The sequence below is a fragment of the Phoenix dactylifera genome, chromosome 11 (assembly GCF_051530095.1).
Source record: "Phoenix dactylifera cultivar Ajwa chromosome 11, Ajwa_hap1_PhDact_Kaust_v1.1, whole genome shotgun sequence".
In the NCBI taxonomy this organism is placed as follows: domain Eukaryota; kingdom Viridiplantae; phylum Streptophyta; class Magnoliopsida; order Arecales; family Arecaceae; genus Phoenix; species Phoenix dactylifera.
In genome coordinates, this window is record NC_143200.1 from 5,420,898 (window position 1) to 5,437,118 (window position 16,221).

A 16,221-nucleotide genomic window follows, 5' to 3' on the forward strand; every position below is an offset into this window, starting at 1 on the left:
GTCGGGATGGAGGAGCCGATCGCCCAAGGAACCATCGGCCGAAAAGAACAATCAGTATGTGTCGACAAGGACTAACAGTTCCTATAACCGACAGCTCTAACAGTTCACAGTCATGGCAGTGCTGCAGACCAGTGCTACCCACTGCACTCGCAGACTGGCACCCATACCTTGGCCGTACTATCGGCCGTTATCTGGCCATCATTGCACGCCATGTTAGACCAAGTAATGACAAAATGGGCTCCCTATATAAAGAGGCAGCCTAAGAGACTTTAAGTACGCATGCAATGTTACTCATAGAGATAATACTCTACTGAAATTCTCTTCTTTCTACATTGTTGCCTCGCTTTTTTGACTTAAACATCGGAGGGTCCCACATCAGAAATTTTCCGGCAAGAGGAATTCTTATAGGCCACCAACGGCGAAGACCAACCCTCGACGCATTAACCAGCCTACTTAGCTCGTCTCCAGCGGACCTCAGAGTCGTCCAAGTTGTGCCCCAACCTCAGCCCGAATTCGGCGGCAACATATTGGCACTAGAGGAAGGGCACCGGTCCTTAGCAACATCGACATCCATCGAAGGGAGAGACAACCAATATGAATTCACGAGGAGCCCAAGGCGCATTGAGTGCTTCGCAATGCCGTGTTTCGACCTCCTGAGAGTCGTCGCAAAGTCCAGAACCTACTCCGTCGAAACAACTCGCCACACTTGTGGACAATGAGCAGTTCAACATACTCACTTAACAGGTGTAGGCGCTAACCAGGACGTTCTAAGGCCTGCAGCAGACAATGACGCGACCGGAGCTAGTCCAACCAAAATTCGGCCAGCCCAGCCACCACTCTCAGTCACTAGCGCACGACATGCACCTGATCAGCCACCGCTCCTGAGGCCGGGACTTGAAGGGCTCGTTTGGTTCGCAGAAAGTATTTTCCCTCATAGAAAAATGATTCCTGGGAATCAGATTCCTAAGAAGAGGATATCTAGGAAAGTACTTTTAGCATGTTTGGTTAACCATGGGAAAGTGACAAATTTCCAAAGTGCTTATGTTTGGTTGACCATCCACTTTCCTAGGAAAGTTATGTATAATTCCTATTATGCCCTTAATAAAAATTAGGTCTTTAATGCCTCTTTAATGCTTCTTTAATGCTGAAGGGTCTTTTTGGGAAAAAATAAAAAAGGAGTGATTCCCACCTCATGGAAAAGTAACTTTCCCATGTTTCTCATGAGAAAGACTTTTCCATGAAATGTGGGAATCATATTCCCATGGGAATACAACTTTCCCATCTCTCTCCTTTGAAAACTCCAACCAAACAAGAGGCATTTCATTACTTTTCCGTTGACCACACTTTCTCCCCTCTTTTTCCTGCGAACCAAACGAGCCCGAAGTGGTCACCCTAGAGTTGGCACACCCAATGGAGCAGTCCTGGTCGGATGGGAAATGGCATCCTCCAAGCCCCCTTTCTGGCGAGGACTCCCCTCCGACCCTGTCACCTCTTTGCCACATGGAGCCCCCATCCCAGCGGAATGCTGATCTCGATTAGAGAATCGAGAAAATAGGCGGTAAATTTAGGCCCTCAGGGGACAGGCTCTAAGGGTGAACAATGATCTCAACTTCTCCTCGGAACCCCCCCTTACCGGGCGGACTATGGAAGAATCGATTCCACCTTGGTTCAAGATACCCCAAGTAGAGCTGTACGACAGCACCTCGGATCCCATGGACCATCTTGAGAGCTCCAAGGCTCTCATGATGCTGCACGGAGCCACTAATGCCATGTTTTATAAGGCGTTCTCTGCAACCCTTCGAAAGGTGGCTTGATTCTGGTTCTCCAGGCTCTGCCCCGATTTTGTTCACTCCTTTGAGCAGCTCGTTCAGCTCTTCGCAGCCTACTTCGTCTCCAACCAAAGACGGCGCGGTGGCTCAGATGCGCTGCTCAACATCAAGCAGAAGAAGAAAGAGTCTCTTAAAGACTATATTAGCTGCTTCAATGCAGCGACCTTGGAGGCTTGCAACCTAGATCAGTCGGTTGCGATGTCAGTAATGAAGAGTGGCCTACGGCCGTTGCACTTCCTATTCTCCTTAGAGAAGCACTTTCCGACAAACTTTGCAAACAAAATTGGTGCAAGTGGACAAGTACGCTAATGCGGAGAAGGCCATGTTCTGCCACCATGAATCTGTTGGCAGAAAAACCATGAATCTGTATGCGGAGATGAGCTCGCGATGACCCAGGAGTCCTCCTCAGAGGTTAAAGAGGTACACCCCTCTCGCCATCCCGAGGATCCAGATCCTTATGGAGATTGAGGGTTGAGGCTACTTGCGCCCTCCGTTTCAGATGAAACATCTAGCGACCCAAAGAGATACTACTGCTTTCACCGAGACCACGACAACCACACCGAAAAGTATGTCTAGCTCAAGGATGAAATCGAGCTACTCATTCGGCACAACTGACCGGAGCAGTACGTGTGCCTTCGGCAGGATCGAGAAGTGCCCACCTTGGCCTCTAATTCACCACTCTTGGAGCCGATCGACAACCGTCCGACAATTGGAATGATCAACACGATTATTGGTGGTCCAGCCGCGGTCTCGGGCACCTCGGGTCACCGAGCTCCTCAAGAGATCGGGGCTATCCCAAAGAGACAACACATGTGAGACATCATCACCTTCTCAGACCTGATCTAGCCTGATGCTTTCTGAGTTGTGGTATCCACCTACCACTTGCTCATGTGATTCCCCACAAGATATAGAGTGGGAGAAATCTGAGGTGTCCAGATGATAGCCCGCTAGTGCTACATAGCCACCCTCAAAGGAAAGAAGCCGTTAGAGACCCTACCGATCAAGAGGCTGGGACGAGTTGAAGGAACAGCGAGGTGAACAGGCCGAAAAGTTGGTGTAGGTCCTCTTGCAAGAAGATGAGCCCGACCGAACTGTCTAGGTCGGCTTCAGCTTTAGTGAAGAACATTAAGCCAAAGCGATCAACTTCCTCTACGTCAACGCAGATGTCTTCGCTTGGTCGGCCGCAGACATGCTAGGCATAAGCCTCGAGGTGATGGTTCACAAGCTCAATATGGACTCGACGCACCGACTTTTGCGATAGAAGAAAATGAACTTCACTGTGGAAAGGCAGCAGATCATAAACCAGGAGGTTGACAAACTCTCGGAGGTTGGCTTTGTTCTTGAGGTAAGCTACCCTAACTGGCTAGCTAATGTTATACCTGTCAGAAAATTTAATAGAAAGTGGCAAGTCTGCATCGACTATACCGACCCGAATAAACCTTGCCCAAAATATAGCTTTCTGCTTCTGAGGATGGATCAACTTATAGATACCACCTCGGGGCACCAGTTTCTGATCTTCATGGATTCTTTCTTCAGGTACAACTAGATCCTAATGGCGCTCAAGGACGAGGAGAAGGTGGCCCTTTTTTACTGACAAAGGCCTCTACTGCTATAATGTAATGCCCTTCGGCTTAAAGAATGCGGGGGCAACTTACCAGCACCTTGTCAATAAGATGTTCAAGGTGTATGTGGACGACATGCTCATAAAAAGCTGAGCAATAGAGCAGCACATTGCCAACCCGGAAGAGACTTTTGCCACCCTTAGAAAGTACCCCATGAACTTATTTCGATGAAGTGCGCCTTTGGAGTCACCTAGGAGAAATTCTTTGGGCTCAATTTCTAGCAAATATGTTCCACATAGTATTTACTCTTTGCCATTAGCTAGATTGTTGAGATGCAACATAAACAGAATCTATCTAGACCGCAAGCCTATTTCATTGATGGTTCAACAATTCAACTACTCGATCTAGTTCAGATTTTAAAATCTTGCTTTTGGTTACCGAGACAATATACCCTAATATTTGAGTAATAACGTATCATTTTGAATGATCTTTGCATAACTATCTTTTATTATTCAAATAAGATTTTTAAAATTATAAATAATTGATTTAGACCATTTTATTGGATGACAATGGTAGTGACGATAATAAGCATGCTAACACAATAAAAAAAAAACAATGGAACATGGCCTTTATTAACGATATGACGGTCAACCAAATTATTGCAAATTATTATCTGGACCGTAAGAGAAATTAGATGCTACATAATTTTTCGCTAGAAAGAGGAAAATTGTTCCACAACTGCTCAGGGATCTGACACGTTTATAAAAAAATCCCGGTCTTCGATGAGCTCCGGTCTCGTTCTGTCTATTTAACAAGAAACGAGCTCCAAATCGCGTTCCTTTTTGTAAGCTAAGAACAGATCGCGTTCCTCAATTCTTGATCGCACTAGAATCCTGTACGGCCTCCGGCGGTGGCGGTGCCGGTGCGATGTTCTCCAGCTTCTGGAAGAGTCCCATTAGATCCCTCTCTCGCGGCCTCCTCCTCCTCCTCCTCCTCCTCCTCGCGGCGGTCCTTTTATCCCCCTCCAACCCCTTCTCCACTTCCATCTCCTTCAAGTACGTATAGATCTCTTCTCTCTTCCCTCCCTTCCTGTGTCCGACCTTCTTCCTCTAATCTCCCTTGCAAACAGGTTCTTTTCGTGGGAGAAATCGGAAATCTGGAGCGCCCGCAGGGTCGTTGACTGGAGGCCTTGCGACTGGTGGAAAGCCGGAGCTTTAGCTGGTCGGTAGAAGCCCCTATTCGCCCTTTCTTTTTCTTGGTATTATGGTATCTCACGTCAACCTGGCGCGAGTTCTACCATCAGCGTTTGCAGGATCTTGGTCATTTGTTCGTGATCTTGTTGGAATCTGTTTGTGTTTGTCATTTTTTTTTTACTCCTGAATTTATCTTAACTGGCTTCATTGCAGAAGATTTCCATTGGTTTTTTGTTGAAATGCTGCAGCTCTGCCGGCGAGGAGCAACGGCTTCATCAGGGTGGATTGCTATGGCGGCCTCAACCAGATGAGACGCGATGTAAGTGAGGAAGGTCTTTGGTTCACTCTTTAGTTTTGGCTTTTTGTGCTTTATTTGGCTTTTCTTGTGCCTCATAATGAATAAAAATATGAACTTTTGTGGTAAGTATAGTTATGTGATGGCATCGGGATAGCTCGGCTTTTGAATGCCACTCTAGTTTTGCCGAAATTTGAGGTCGCTGCTTATTGGAATGAATCAAGGTATGGTAACAAGAGTACTGAAAAAAAAGTATATCCTTGAATCATGATTCATAGAAATTAGTGCTGATTGGAATTTTTTATCAGTGGCTTTGCAGATGTGTTTGATGTAGACTACTTTATTCAGCAAACAAGAAGTTACATAGAAGTCATTAGAGAGTTGCCGAAGGAAATTGCATCAAGAGAGCCATTTAAAGTTGACTGCAGCAAACGGAAAGGAAATTTTGACTATGTTGAAGCAGTCCTTCCTGCTCTGTTGGAACATCACTACATATCTATCACGCCAGCTATGAGCCAAAGAAGAGATAGGTATTGTTTCTGACCTGAATGTTCATTGTATCTGATGTGTGATTCCAAACACATGCTTCTTCCTGTTTAGTTTCTGATTGGTTTGGGTAATGTGTTACTCGTTTCATATATCTAACTAAGTTTGTATGGTTGGTGAAATAGTTTCAGCCTTCCTATGTGATTTTTGTTTCTTGTGTTATATGTACATATTGTACTTCTTCACTAATGTTAGGAATTTTGGAGAAGTTGGGTCTTGCTGCTTGGAGAGACAACTCTTTTTCTTCATGTAAAGGGTGTTGGTTTCTGTGATACACTAGAGAACACCTTTATGCAATTAGTGCTGACAATATGCTGAAAAAAAAGAATCATATGGAGTGCAGAAACAATCAAAGGTGACTGCATATTTTTTTAATGAAAATTGAGTGACTACTGATATAAAGCAAACGAAGTATAAAAGAAGCAAAAGGTCCAATGTCAAAGAATGTGAGACGAGAGACACCCAACAATATTAACAACTCATCTAGGAGGATCTGCCCCCTCAAGAAACAATCTGGAGCTTCTTCTACCTACTCAACCACACAAAGTTGAAGCCTAGATGGCAATTGATCTTCCAACAGTCTCTGAGATGGCCTTGCCCTTAAGCATGTGATTGTCCATCTTTGTTATACCTACTAGAAAACTATGGAGGGGAACAAGATCCATTCCCTCATGCTTTTCTTGTCCCACCCAACTACATCTTGTAGAATGGTTTCCTGATCCATTTAATGTCTACCAATATTATTCTCGTTTCGATCTGATTCCAAAGTTGTCGCTGCATAAGTAAGATATTTAGAATTACCTGTCCGAACTTTGTGTAACTAATGCAGTGCATCAGCTGCATGTACGTCCATGGTAAAGTTGTCTCAGTTTAACTAATTCATATGAGTTCATTGGTCCTATAACGAAGCCACCATCAACAAAAAAATAAAGACTTCAAAGAATTCCAACATTGACCTATTACAGCATCTTTCAACCTCTTAAATTAAGAATGTTGGTAATTATGGGGAACATTGAGCATAACTTCGTGTTTCTTATATATTGGGTATCGTGCTTTTGTGTTGAAAGGCCATTAATGTTGATAATTCTCTTATAGAGATATAGCTTTGTCTCAAGTCCAGAAAACCTATATCTGAAAAGCAATAGAGCCTTCCACCCGATTTCTTTACTATTTTATGGACATCAAGTCTTATCTTGTTTTATTTTGTTTCCATTCCCTTGTCACTTTCTTCGCACAAGATACATATAAGAGAAATTGCTCCTTGGAATAATGTTTTCATCCCTATGACCATTTTCAAAGAGGCTTGAAATTCATGGATTTCAACATCCTAAAATTATGATCTTTCCTCCTTGCACCAGAAACCATGTACCATCAAACTGGCTAGAGGTCTGATTCCCTATCCTTTTGTGATATAGCTTGCGATTATCAATTAGGGGGCCTCGACTTAGATAAGTTATTTGTCTATACTTTAGTATTGTCTTTTCTCCAATATTCTAGTAGGATTACAGGCCTACCTTTTGCAATTTAAGTATCTTTAGCTAAATTATATCATTTTGGGGTTCATCAGGTAAAACTCATCTTCTGGATGTGTTACATATTCTAGCTGAAATGTTTTTGACTAAGTTCTTATGGCATGAAATTGCTTGGACAAGATTGAGACATAATGTCATTTCCTTCAACTATTGCCACGGTAAGTTTGGTTTAGTAGTTGAGATTTGTTTACTCAATAAAAGACTCAAATTAAGTCTAGATCTTTTACTATTCAACATATTTTGGATTGTTTATGTATGGAAAGGCTAAAGGCCATATCAAGATGTCGGAGATGATTTATGAAATTTTAAATTTATACCTCTTTTTGGGTAATAGTTAACTTTGTACCATTATCAATATTTTAGTTGTTATTTATCAATCTCTTTGGGAGGGCCTTCCTTGGGTCGTGAGGGGTTATAGAATAGGCCCTGGGCCTCAAAATTCTGGGCTCAAATCTATTTCAGGCTTGATTTGGGCAAGTTCAAGCTTGGCCTTGGGCAGTCCATGGTATATTGGTGCTTTAGAAATTGAGCCGTAGCACTTATTCTCCAAATCCCTTCCCTTCCCCTCTGCTCTCTTCTCTATCGGACACAAGTCACGGCACTATCGATGATGTGGTGGTGGCAAGAGTCAGAGGGAGGGCACAACAGTGGAGAAGAGCTGTGGAGAGGATGGTTTGACAATGGTAAGGGAGCATGCAATGGCGGTGGCAAGTGACAGAGGGAACACAGGGTGGAGAGCACATGTCTGAGTTTAGGGCCAAATTTGATGAGATCCAAGCTGGGGCTCTTCACAAATTACTTGGAGTTTAGCTTCTTATGAATTACGGCTAGGTTAGGGTTTTTGCTAGGTTGAGATGGGTTAGGGTTCTTCCTTATGGTTCTTTTATTTTTTTATTTTTATTTTTGCCTAATAGTGAGAAGGAGATCACGTATTTTTTCCCTAATGAGATGTTTATTTGGCTGTAGGCTAAGGTCTCAACCAAATCATCATGGGCCTTGGTAGGTCCTAGGCCTTACAATATTTTTTTTAAATGAGGCCTAGATGTGGGCTGGGCTTGCGTTCATTTTCTGTGAAGGCTTGAATTCTTGACAGGTTGGTGTAATCTCAGCCCATTGGCAGCCCAGGAAGAAAATAAACTGCTGTTGTTGTAGTGGCCTAAAGTACATTAGCTTTGAACTTCCTTTAAGAAGAGATTTGGATACATGAGGTGAATTTGAAGCATTAGAAATAATGTTCCTTTGGTTTCTAATAGGTCAAATTGTTAAGGACAGTAAGGATGATTTGGATGGTTGATTAGAAATGTAGAATCGAGCATTAGCCTTTCCTTAACGTAAGTATTCACAACAGTAAAACATGGAGATGATGTCAATGGTTGCCTACCATGAGAAAATAGGTTGGGGTTTGCGTTCGTAGCATATAGTAAAGTGGTAAGGTTCTCCTAAATTGGATGAAGCGTGGAGAATGAAACTTAATGTGTCACTCTCACTATAATCCATTTATATAGAATGGTAAAAAGAGCCCTTCTATTAATCATAGATCATAAAGATCTGTACAAATATAAAACAATATTTTTTTCCCTTACCAACTTGGTCTTGTTGCATGTGGTAACAAACATGCATGGCCCATTTCTTGAGGTATGTGTCCAAATAGCCTAAAGTCTTAATAGTTAGCATTGATTACACAATTCATCACCATCCTTCTCACAAGAAGACAAACCTGATATGTTGATCAAATCCTCTTTCGCATCCGAAGAGAGCGGCGTAAGTGATTAAGCAGGCTAGAGGGGCCTAGTAGGGCTTCAAGCTACAATATCGCCGTTATGAGCGATATGTTTCAACCAGTTAACTATAAGCCCCTATGGATATGTACATGCAGTTCCTTCAGGAAGAGAGGATAACAAGAGAGGACCTTTGATTTATCTGCTTCTTCCTCTTCTTGGGGCTCTTTACTCTTTATATAAAAATATATAAATAGGGTTGTGTCTATCTATGTGAACCAACTTTCAATGCTAGATGAAAAGAATAAAGGTGCATTAGGAAGAATGAGTTCAAACAACTTTTTCATGTATCATTGTTCTCTTATTGAATAACAAGATGAGAATAGCATGTAGGCCTGGTCAATTTGAGCAATTGACAATGCTGCTACCATCCAAGCAAAGAAAGGAGCTTTCTCTCGATAGTGAACTGTGAAACTCCCAAGATGTGAAACTGAATTCCTCTTCATAGATAATGTAGGAGACATCTCACCTTTCCCTAGGGTATCTTAATTACCATTGTTTAGCTTTCATTTTGCCTTTGACTATCAAATTAAATGCGAACAAGCCATCCTCTCTTTGAAACAAGGGGCACTTTTACTTCTTTGCATGCTTCAAACAATTTTGTCTTTTCCATATTACCGATATCTCTAGAGTCAATAATTTTCAAGGAGGAACAACGTTAAGTATCCTTCCTAGGGAGTATGCTCGCAAGAATCAAAAAGGAATTGACAAGGGCCCGTGCAAGCGATGGAACATGTGGTTTAGTTAAAGCAAAGAACGTTACCGGTGCTTGGCATGCCATGAATCCTCTTGAAAGAGAGGGTTGTCTTTGGAAATTTGGACACAAGTGGTTGAATGGCTGTTGTCAGTTTGTGCCATAAGGTGTTGGATTTATCTTGCTATGACTGCAACCCTTGTGTTTAGTTGTGGCCGTTGCGTTTGGAACCCTGAGTAGATTAAATTATCTTTTTGCATGCATGTGTCGCCACATTCAGAATTTTTGAAGGCTGAAGCGTCGAATACTACGAAATGCGTGGACTTGGTGGATAACATGGTTACTGGCATTGCGCCAATTTTCATATTTACATTTCACGCGCAAAAACATTTTCTAGTTTGCAACTGTCACCTCTTCAGAGATTTTGGAGGTTGAAGTAACCATGCGGAATGCTTCAACAACTTTCCAATTGTACAAATACACAACATATAATTATACACACACAAAGAGAGTTATAGGATAAACCACTGTTAAGAAGAAGTTTTCACATGCTACTGAATTCAAGATGGGGGGGGGGGGGGGGGGGGCGGGTTCTGACATGGAAATATGAACTTTCAAATATAAATTCTACAAACTTAAGAATGCTTATAAACTAAAAAATTTGTCTTTTCAGGACCTCTTGTTTATTTTTTAAATTGACCCAAGATCAATAGTAGAAATGACAATACAACATCGATGTGTTGATTTTGGGACAACTTGATGAATTAGCAAGCATCTTTAGAACATATGATTTTTCCTTGTGGGCATTTTTAGGCCTTGTAGGTCTTATCCAGTTTAGATTCCCATTGAACTTGGTAGTACATGTAAAATCCTTTTTCTCTTTGTCCCACCTTGTGTGCATTATGACTCTATATCCCCTCTCCTCTTGATAGGATTGGGGGATCCAATCCTGCCAGTTCAAAATCAAACATGGACGATTTAATTTAAAGACCCACATGGTTGATCATAACCTGCAAAAACTAAAATACTTAAACTAATAATCATGTGTTTTGAAGGTCATTGGCTCACGCATCATATGGCAAGCTTATAGACAATATAATGGCTTGATGCAATCTTTGATTTGGTTTATGGTTTAGAAGCACTCAAATTAATCAGATCAGCTGGGTGGATCCAAAGGTCATATGCATTTATGATCTATCTTGAGATAACAGTGGTATCGGCACTGTCGTTTTCTTGTCTACTTGATGCCTAGGTAAACAACTTTCCAAACACACGATTTCTAATTTCTAGGAATTTTTGCGTGTTTTACCTCATGATCAATATGGTGGATCCTCCATCAAAAACTTATGTTTTAGAAGATTGGAGACGGTACACAGGTGGTTAGGGGCTTCCTTGTGCCTAGGCAGTAAGTGGATGCCCACATGTTGAAATAGCCTGAAAATTATAAATTTGAAAATACTACTCAGGATGGATGTGAAAAAAATATTTATAATCCAAAAAAGTGAAGAACATCTCAATTAAGATGCAATAAATTAATGGGAAACACAACCTATTAGCATCTAGTGCCAAGTCATTCATAAATATCATCCTGCATACTTTTGAGCTTGATGTAAACCATAAAAGTGCACCCCTAGGTGACCACCATGGTAACTTTACGAGACATTGTTTAAAGTATTTTCTAGTAGGATGGAAGCCCCTACATGCACACCCACGGAGAGACAGACATAGAGAGAGATGATCAGAATTTTCTAAGCTTTTAGTCGCAGGCATTTTATTGTCAATTTATTAGACTTTGTTTTCAGTTTTGAGTCATTAATCTGTATTAGGAAGTCTATTGATGTAAAGTTGGGATCAAATATTTTAGTCTTAACCAAGGTTCGCCGTCTCGGTACTGGATCCCATATAAGTACTATCCTATTACGATATCAGAATACTTGGTACAGTACTTGGTTCGACATACCGAGTGTCGGTATGTCCTCCGTTCTGATAACAATATGATACGATCGGTATGCACTAGTGCTGACCTGTACGGCAAATCTTGATCTCAACATTAAAGTGCTGAATCAATACCTGGAGCTGCATTGTTTATGGGTACTGTTCATGCTACAGTATTGTGAACAGTAATTGTGGCTTATAAAGCGTATTTGAAAGTTGTTTAGGCTTTTAATTATGGGTTATAGTTAATTTCTGTTTTATTTGTATTTTAGAGAGTTCTAATTGGAGTAGGAATAACGCCTGACCAAGACTATTATATCGGAGGGATTGGCCAGTTGTTAACTGGTCTATTGGAGTTTTATGGAGGGTTCTTTTTGAGATTAAGTGTTGGCCGCAGTTCTTTTGCTTCTCCTCTTTTCCTCTATACTTCTTTTATTTCTCTCCTCACTTCTATTCTCTTCCACTCTTTTTTTTCTCTCTTCTGTGCTAAAGCATTGCTATTAAATAGCAGATCCTTTTTTAATTTCAGATATAAGAACAGCTCTAAGACTATGCTAGCAGCAGCAAGAAGACATCAAATGGTGCACAGAGTTGAGATCAAAGTTCACACCTAAATTTAAACCCATGAGTGATCCCTAACATCCATGGCCTCCTGGTAAGAGGAGGGGGAGGGGGTTGTTGTGTAGGTTACTTAAGAGAGAGTGGCTTTGATGCTTCTAGGGCATAACTAAGTAGTGCACCCATATGAAAATTAAAACCCAAGTCATTGACACACGAATGTCTATTCTATGTCTGAAAATTGTCCATTTACTGATCACATTCATAGGAAGTAAGTCTCCAAAACAGTTGAGATTTTGTTTTAAGTATTTATGATTGCGTGGATGATGAATGGTGTGGATTATCTTTTATGGACATCCCAGCATACATTTTAAGTACACATCATACGTAAGTTGGTTAGGACAAGAATCCACTATGCTACTGCCATTGCCATATGATTTTGTTTTTACTTATTTCTAAATATTATAATTCTTCATGATATTTTTCCCAAAAATTTTGATCTCATGATCCATATGTGGCCTCTATAACTTCATTTTCTTTTTGCATTCAAGCTAAGGCTTTGTTATTGTTAGCTGTCTTCCTGTTATTGAGAGCCCATGTCCTGTGATGAATATTATCGTACTCTGCGACTGCAAAAGCATGCTAAAATTTATGTACCAAAGATTTGGAGTCAGGGAGTCCTAGTGGATATTTGTGGACCAAAGATAGAGCAAAAGTTGAGGAAAATTGTGGCATATGCTCGAGAAAGCCATTCAAAAAAGCTTACATAACAGATTGGTTGTTTAAATAAGCTTCAGATATATATGACTTGAGCAGTTGACTGGAAGGAGTGCAAATGAATTTCTATGATAACCCTGTTAATTAAGGGCCTGTTTGGTGGTGCTGTTGTTTTGTACTTTTGTTCCTCTATAGATAAGTGAAATACCACATGGAGATTGTTGTTGGAGATAACATTTGCATGAACTTCTGCCATTCTTCACTTTTATTTTCATTTTTTGAAAGTAATAAATAATTGCTGGCAATGGCTATAAAGTTTTTACAAACAATTTATAAAACAAAAGAGTGTCATCGTACATATTTGTTCAAAATAGTTCAGTTTTTGGGTTAGATTTTTGAAAACAAAAACAAAAAAGAAAAGTAATATCCAACAGGCATTAAATGATCAAATTTTCATCAAATGGTTTAGAGTCTTCCAACATGAATTAACTTATAAGTGCGGCATTTTACTAAGTAAAAGGACAAAAGTTTGATCACAATATATGTTTTCTGTTCATATTATACCAGATCTGCAGAAAACCTTCCTTTGCCTTTAAATAATCTCTTAATATATTGTTTTCATTGTTATATTATTCAATAGAAAGGACAAGAATGCCGGAAAGGAGTCAAATACTGTTTTCATTATGGTTTTCATTGCAGATATCCATTGTATGCTAGAGCTGCCCTTTGTCAAGGTTGTTACAATGCACTGCGCCTCAACAAGGCCTTGGAAGCTAAAGCTACTGAGCTTCTTGAAGCCATACCCAAACCCTTCCTATCCCTTCACCTAAGATTCGAACCAGACATGGTAGCCTATAGTCAGTGTGAATATCCTGGGCTTTCTTCCACATCTTTGAAAGCCATTGAAGCTGTTCGTGGGGATAGAAAACCATGGACCGGTGGAGCTGCTCGTGTGTGGAGGAACCGTGGGAAGTGCCCCCTAACACCAAAAGAGACTGCATTTATTCTCCAAGCTCTGCATATCCCAACAAACACTACCATCTATCTGGCAGCTGGGGATGGCATGATGGAAATTGAAGGCTTTACATCTGTTTATACTAATGTCTATACTAAATCTTCCCTTCTAAGCAGTAAAGATTTTGTTCAGATGCATGGCAACACAAAAGCTGCCCTGGATTACTATGTTTCAATAAACAGTGATGCTTACATTGCTACTTACTTTGGGAACATGGATAAGATGGTGTCAGCAATGAGAGCACTGAAGGGGCTCTTTAAAACTCTGGCTTTGAGCAGGAGGGATTATGCAAACTATACTGCACACGGGCTAAGGGGTGAAGAGTTGGCTACAGCTATGTGGAAGGCTCATAGAGAGGATTTTGTGATGGGTATGGGAACTGCTTTACCTGATTGTTTCTGTGAGCTTAGATTGTGATTTTTAATTTTTTGTAATACGCAAGAGTGCTACAACACGTTTCTTCTTTGATAATGTAGACTGCAAATACTTTTTTCAGCGAAGTAGATTGCAGATATCTATCATTTGTCCTAACAGAAAATGGTTAATAATCCTATATGACATTAATCTACTGTTTATAATAGGTTCCTTCTTACTAGATAAATGTTGCTGCTATGTCAGGTTATTATATATTCTTTCGCTGCTCATCCCTTTTGCCAATCCTTGTCTTTGTTGGTGATAATTAAAGTAATTGTCGTGGCATAATGTCTGTATAGACGTTCATGTTTGATGTTGGATTCCATGGTCTGCTCTCACCATTCTTCCACATCCAGCATATAAGAAACATAAGAAGCTTATAATCGAGTTGGAAAGACAAACTTAAGAATGGTTAGATCTCATTAAGTGGCACATAACAACCATATTTCTTAAGAATAAAAAGAAAAGCAAGGAAAAGAAATGTACCTCAGAATAATTTGCTCGAGTATAATAATTTTTTGGAAAGCAGAAGCATAGTTTAAAATAATGGCTGTCCTAACTTTATGGTGGCCATTGCAGTAGTTTAGGAAGCTTCCTGTAACATTAGGTATATAAGTAAAGGGAATTTAAAACTGTATGTAATGTGTCTTTTATTTGATATGAATAATATTGTTTGTGAAAATAAAATAAAATATTTAAATTCAAATCTCCATTCCAAATTAGAAAATTGACTTTATAATTTGATGACAGCTACTTAGACAAATAAAGTCCTTTATTTTTCCATTATCATCCATTGGTTCGGTGTTCTTGCCCGTTATTTCCTGTTATAATGGCAATGACAGCTACTTAGACAAATAACAGTTTAATAGAGTAACGGAGGAGGTTCATTATTTGGGTTAACAGCAGCATCAAAAGCTTGACCATTACCAAACTAGCTCACCGAGTTTAGAAATGATCCAAGAACTCAATCTCAGTGGCAGCTTGGATGGTGTCAGTCTAAACTGGCATAATAAAAAGTTTCCCATCAATTACAACATTTTCTTTTTTAATGGCACGTGAATTATGTCTTAAGTTTTCCTATTGCTTCTTTCTAAGCCAGTTTGTAGATTGTTAGAGCAGCAAGAAAGAACTGATTGACTACTAACTTCTCATATTTACAACGTACTCAAAAAACTGGATTTCAGTTTCACCATTTTGTCGCAAAAGGAAATTATAATACCACAGAAGAAAGAGTTCCATTAGTTTTGAGGCAAAATAATGATCAATTGTAACAATACTTCATGACTTGAAGCTAGAAGATGCTGAAAAGCGCTTAATCTGTTTGCTTGTTCTGAAAAATCATATGAGTGGCTAATGTAATGAGAACTTGCTCATCTTTGATAACATCAACAATGCACTCAGCTTTGGCAACACTTAAAGTTCTTCCCTTAATGGTCTGAGGAAAAGCCTCCATCATATTTTTTTTTTAAAAAAAATTTGGTTACAAAAAGACCTATAGGCCACTCGTTCAGCATCAACTAGATAATTCAATCATATCCTCTCTAGGAAGATGGATCAAATACAGCCATATCTTGCCCAAACAAGTACACATGGATTCATTGGTCCTTGCACTTTGGATGGCCAGGCAGCTGGTCTGATGGATGCATCAACCATCTGGTCCCCCAACAGAATGATATCTTGGATCTCTATTTTGGTAGCTCTCAAACTATACCCACAAAAGAACAACATAATATAGTCTATGTGCTGTGCTCTCAGGTCCCAATATTCTGACTGAAGGTGTAATCTGTGCTTTATCAGTGTGCAAATCAGACATCTGAGTAGCATCAGCAGGCAGAGATATATTTACAAATGTTCACACAAAAAAATCTGAAGACCTAGATAATTAAAGCAATAAAAATTTAATTTGAACAAGCGCAGGCAACAAGACCAAAAAATGAAATGTAAAAGAATAAAATAAACATAAAAAATCGGTAGAATGCATTGACACTTCAAAATAGAAAATTGCAAGCTGGAGAAAAGAAAGCAATCGAGTTGAAAGAGGTACTTCACAGCCCTTAGAGCTCTTACGGAGTATGGTACTCTGCTGCAATAACTATCACACTAGTGCAGGCAAAATTCCTGAAGTAAAAAAAAGACACAGAAAACTAAAACAG

General features: G+C 40.1%; 1 protein-coding gene across 3 annotated transcripts; it reads left to right on the top strand.

Annotated features, from left to right (window-relative positions):
- Positions 1-4,005: 4,005 nt before the first annotated feature.
- LOC103702451 (O-fucosyltransferase family protein) lies at positions 4,006-14,227 on the top strand. Of its 3 annotated transcripts, none has more exons than XM_026802737.4 (6): positions 4,006-4,446; positions 4,521-4,612; positions 4,798-4,903; positions 5,015-5,103; positions 5,188-5,409; positions 13,339-14,227. In XM_026802737.4, the coding sequence occupies exons 3-6, from the start codon at positions 4,892-4,894 to the stop codon at positions 14,069-14,071; spliced, it is 1,056 nt and encodes a 351-aa protein (XP_026658538.1). In that variant the 5' UTR covers positions 4,006-4,446; positions 4,521-4,612; positions 4,798-4,891; the 3' UTR covers positions 14,072-14,227. The 3 variants fall into 3 exon arrangements, with proteins under 3 accessions (XP_026658538.1, XP_008783114.3, XP_038984321.1); XM_008784892.6 differs by having other exon boundaries at positions 4,050-4,446; positions 4,833-4,903; XM_039128393.3 differs by lacking the exon at positions 4,006-4,446 and having other exon boundaries at positions 4,537-4,612; positions 4,801-4,903.
- Positions 14,228-16,221: the final 1,994 nt, after the last annotated feature.

Bases quoted from the DNA above. Each gene is read 5' to 3' on its own strand.
- LOC103702451 (XM_008784892.6), top strand. From the start codon at position 4,319: ATGTTCTCCAGCTTCTGGAAGAGTCCCATTAGATCCCTCTCTCGCGGC. The intron at 4,904-5,014 runs GTAAGTGAGGAA...TGGTAAGTATAG, and splicing joins TCAACCAGATGAGACGCGAT to TTATGTGATGGCATCGGGAT. The intron at 5,410-13,338 runs GTATTGTTTCTG...TTTTCATTGCAG, and splicing joins ATGAGCCAAAGAAGAGATAG to ATATCCATTGTATGCTAGAG.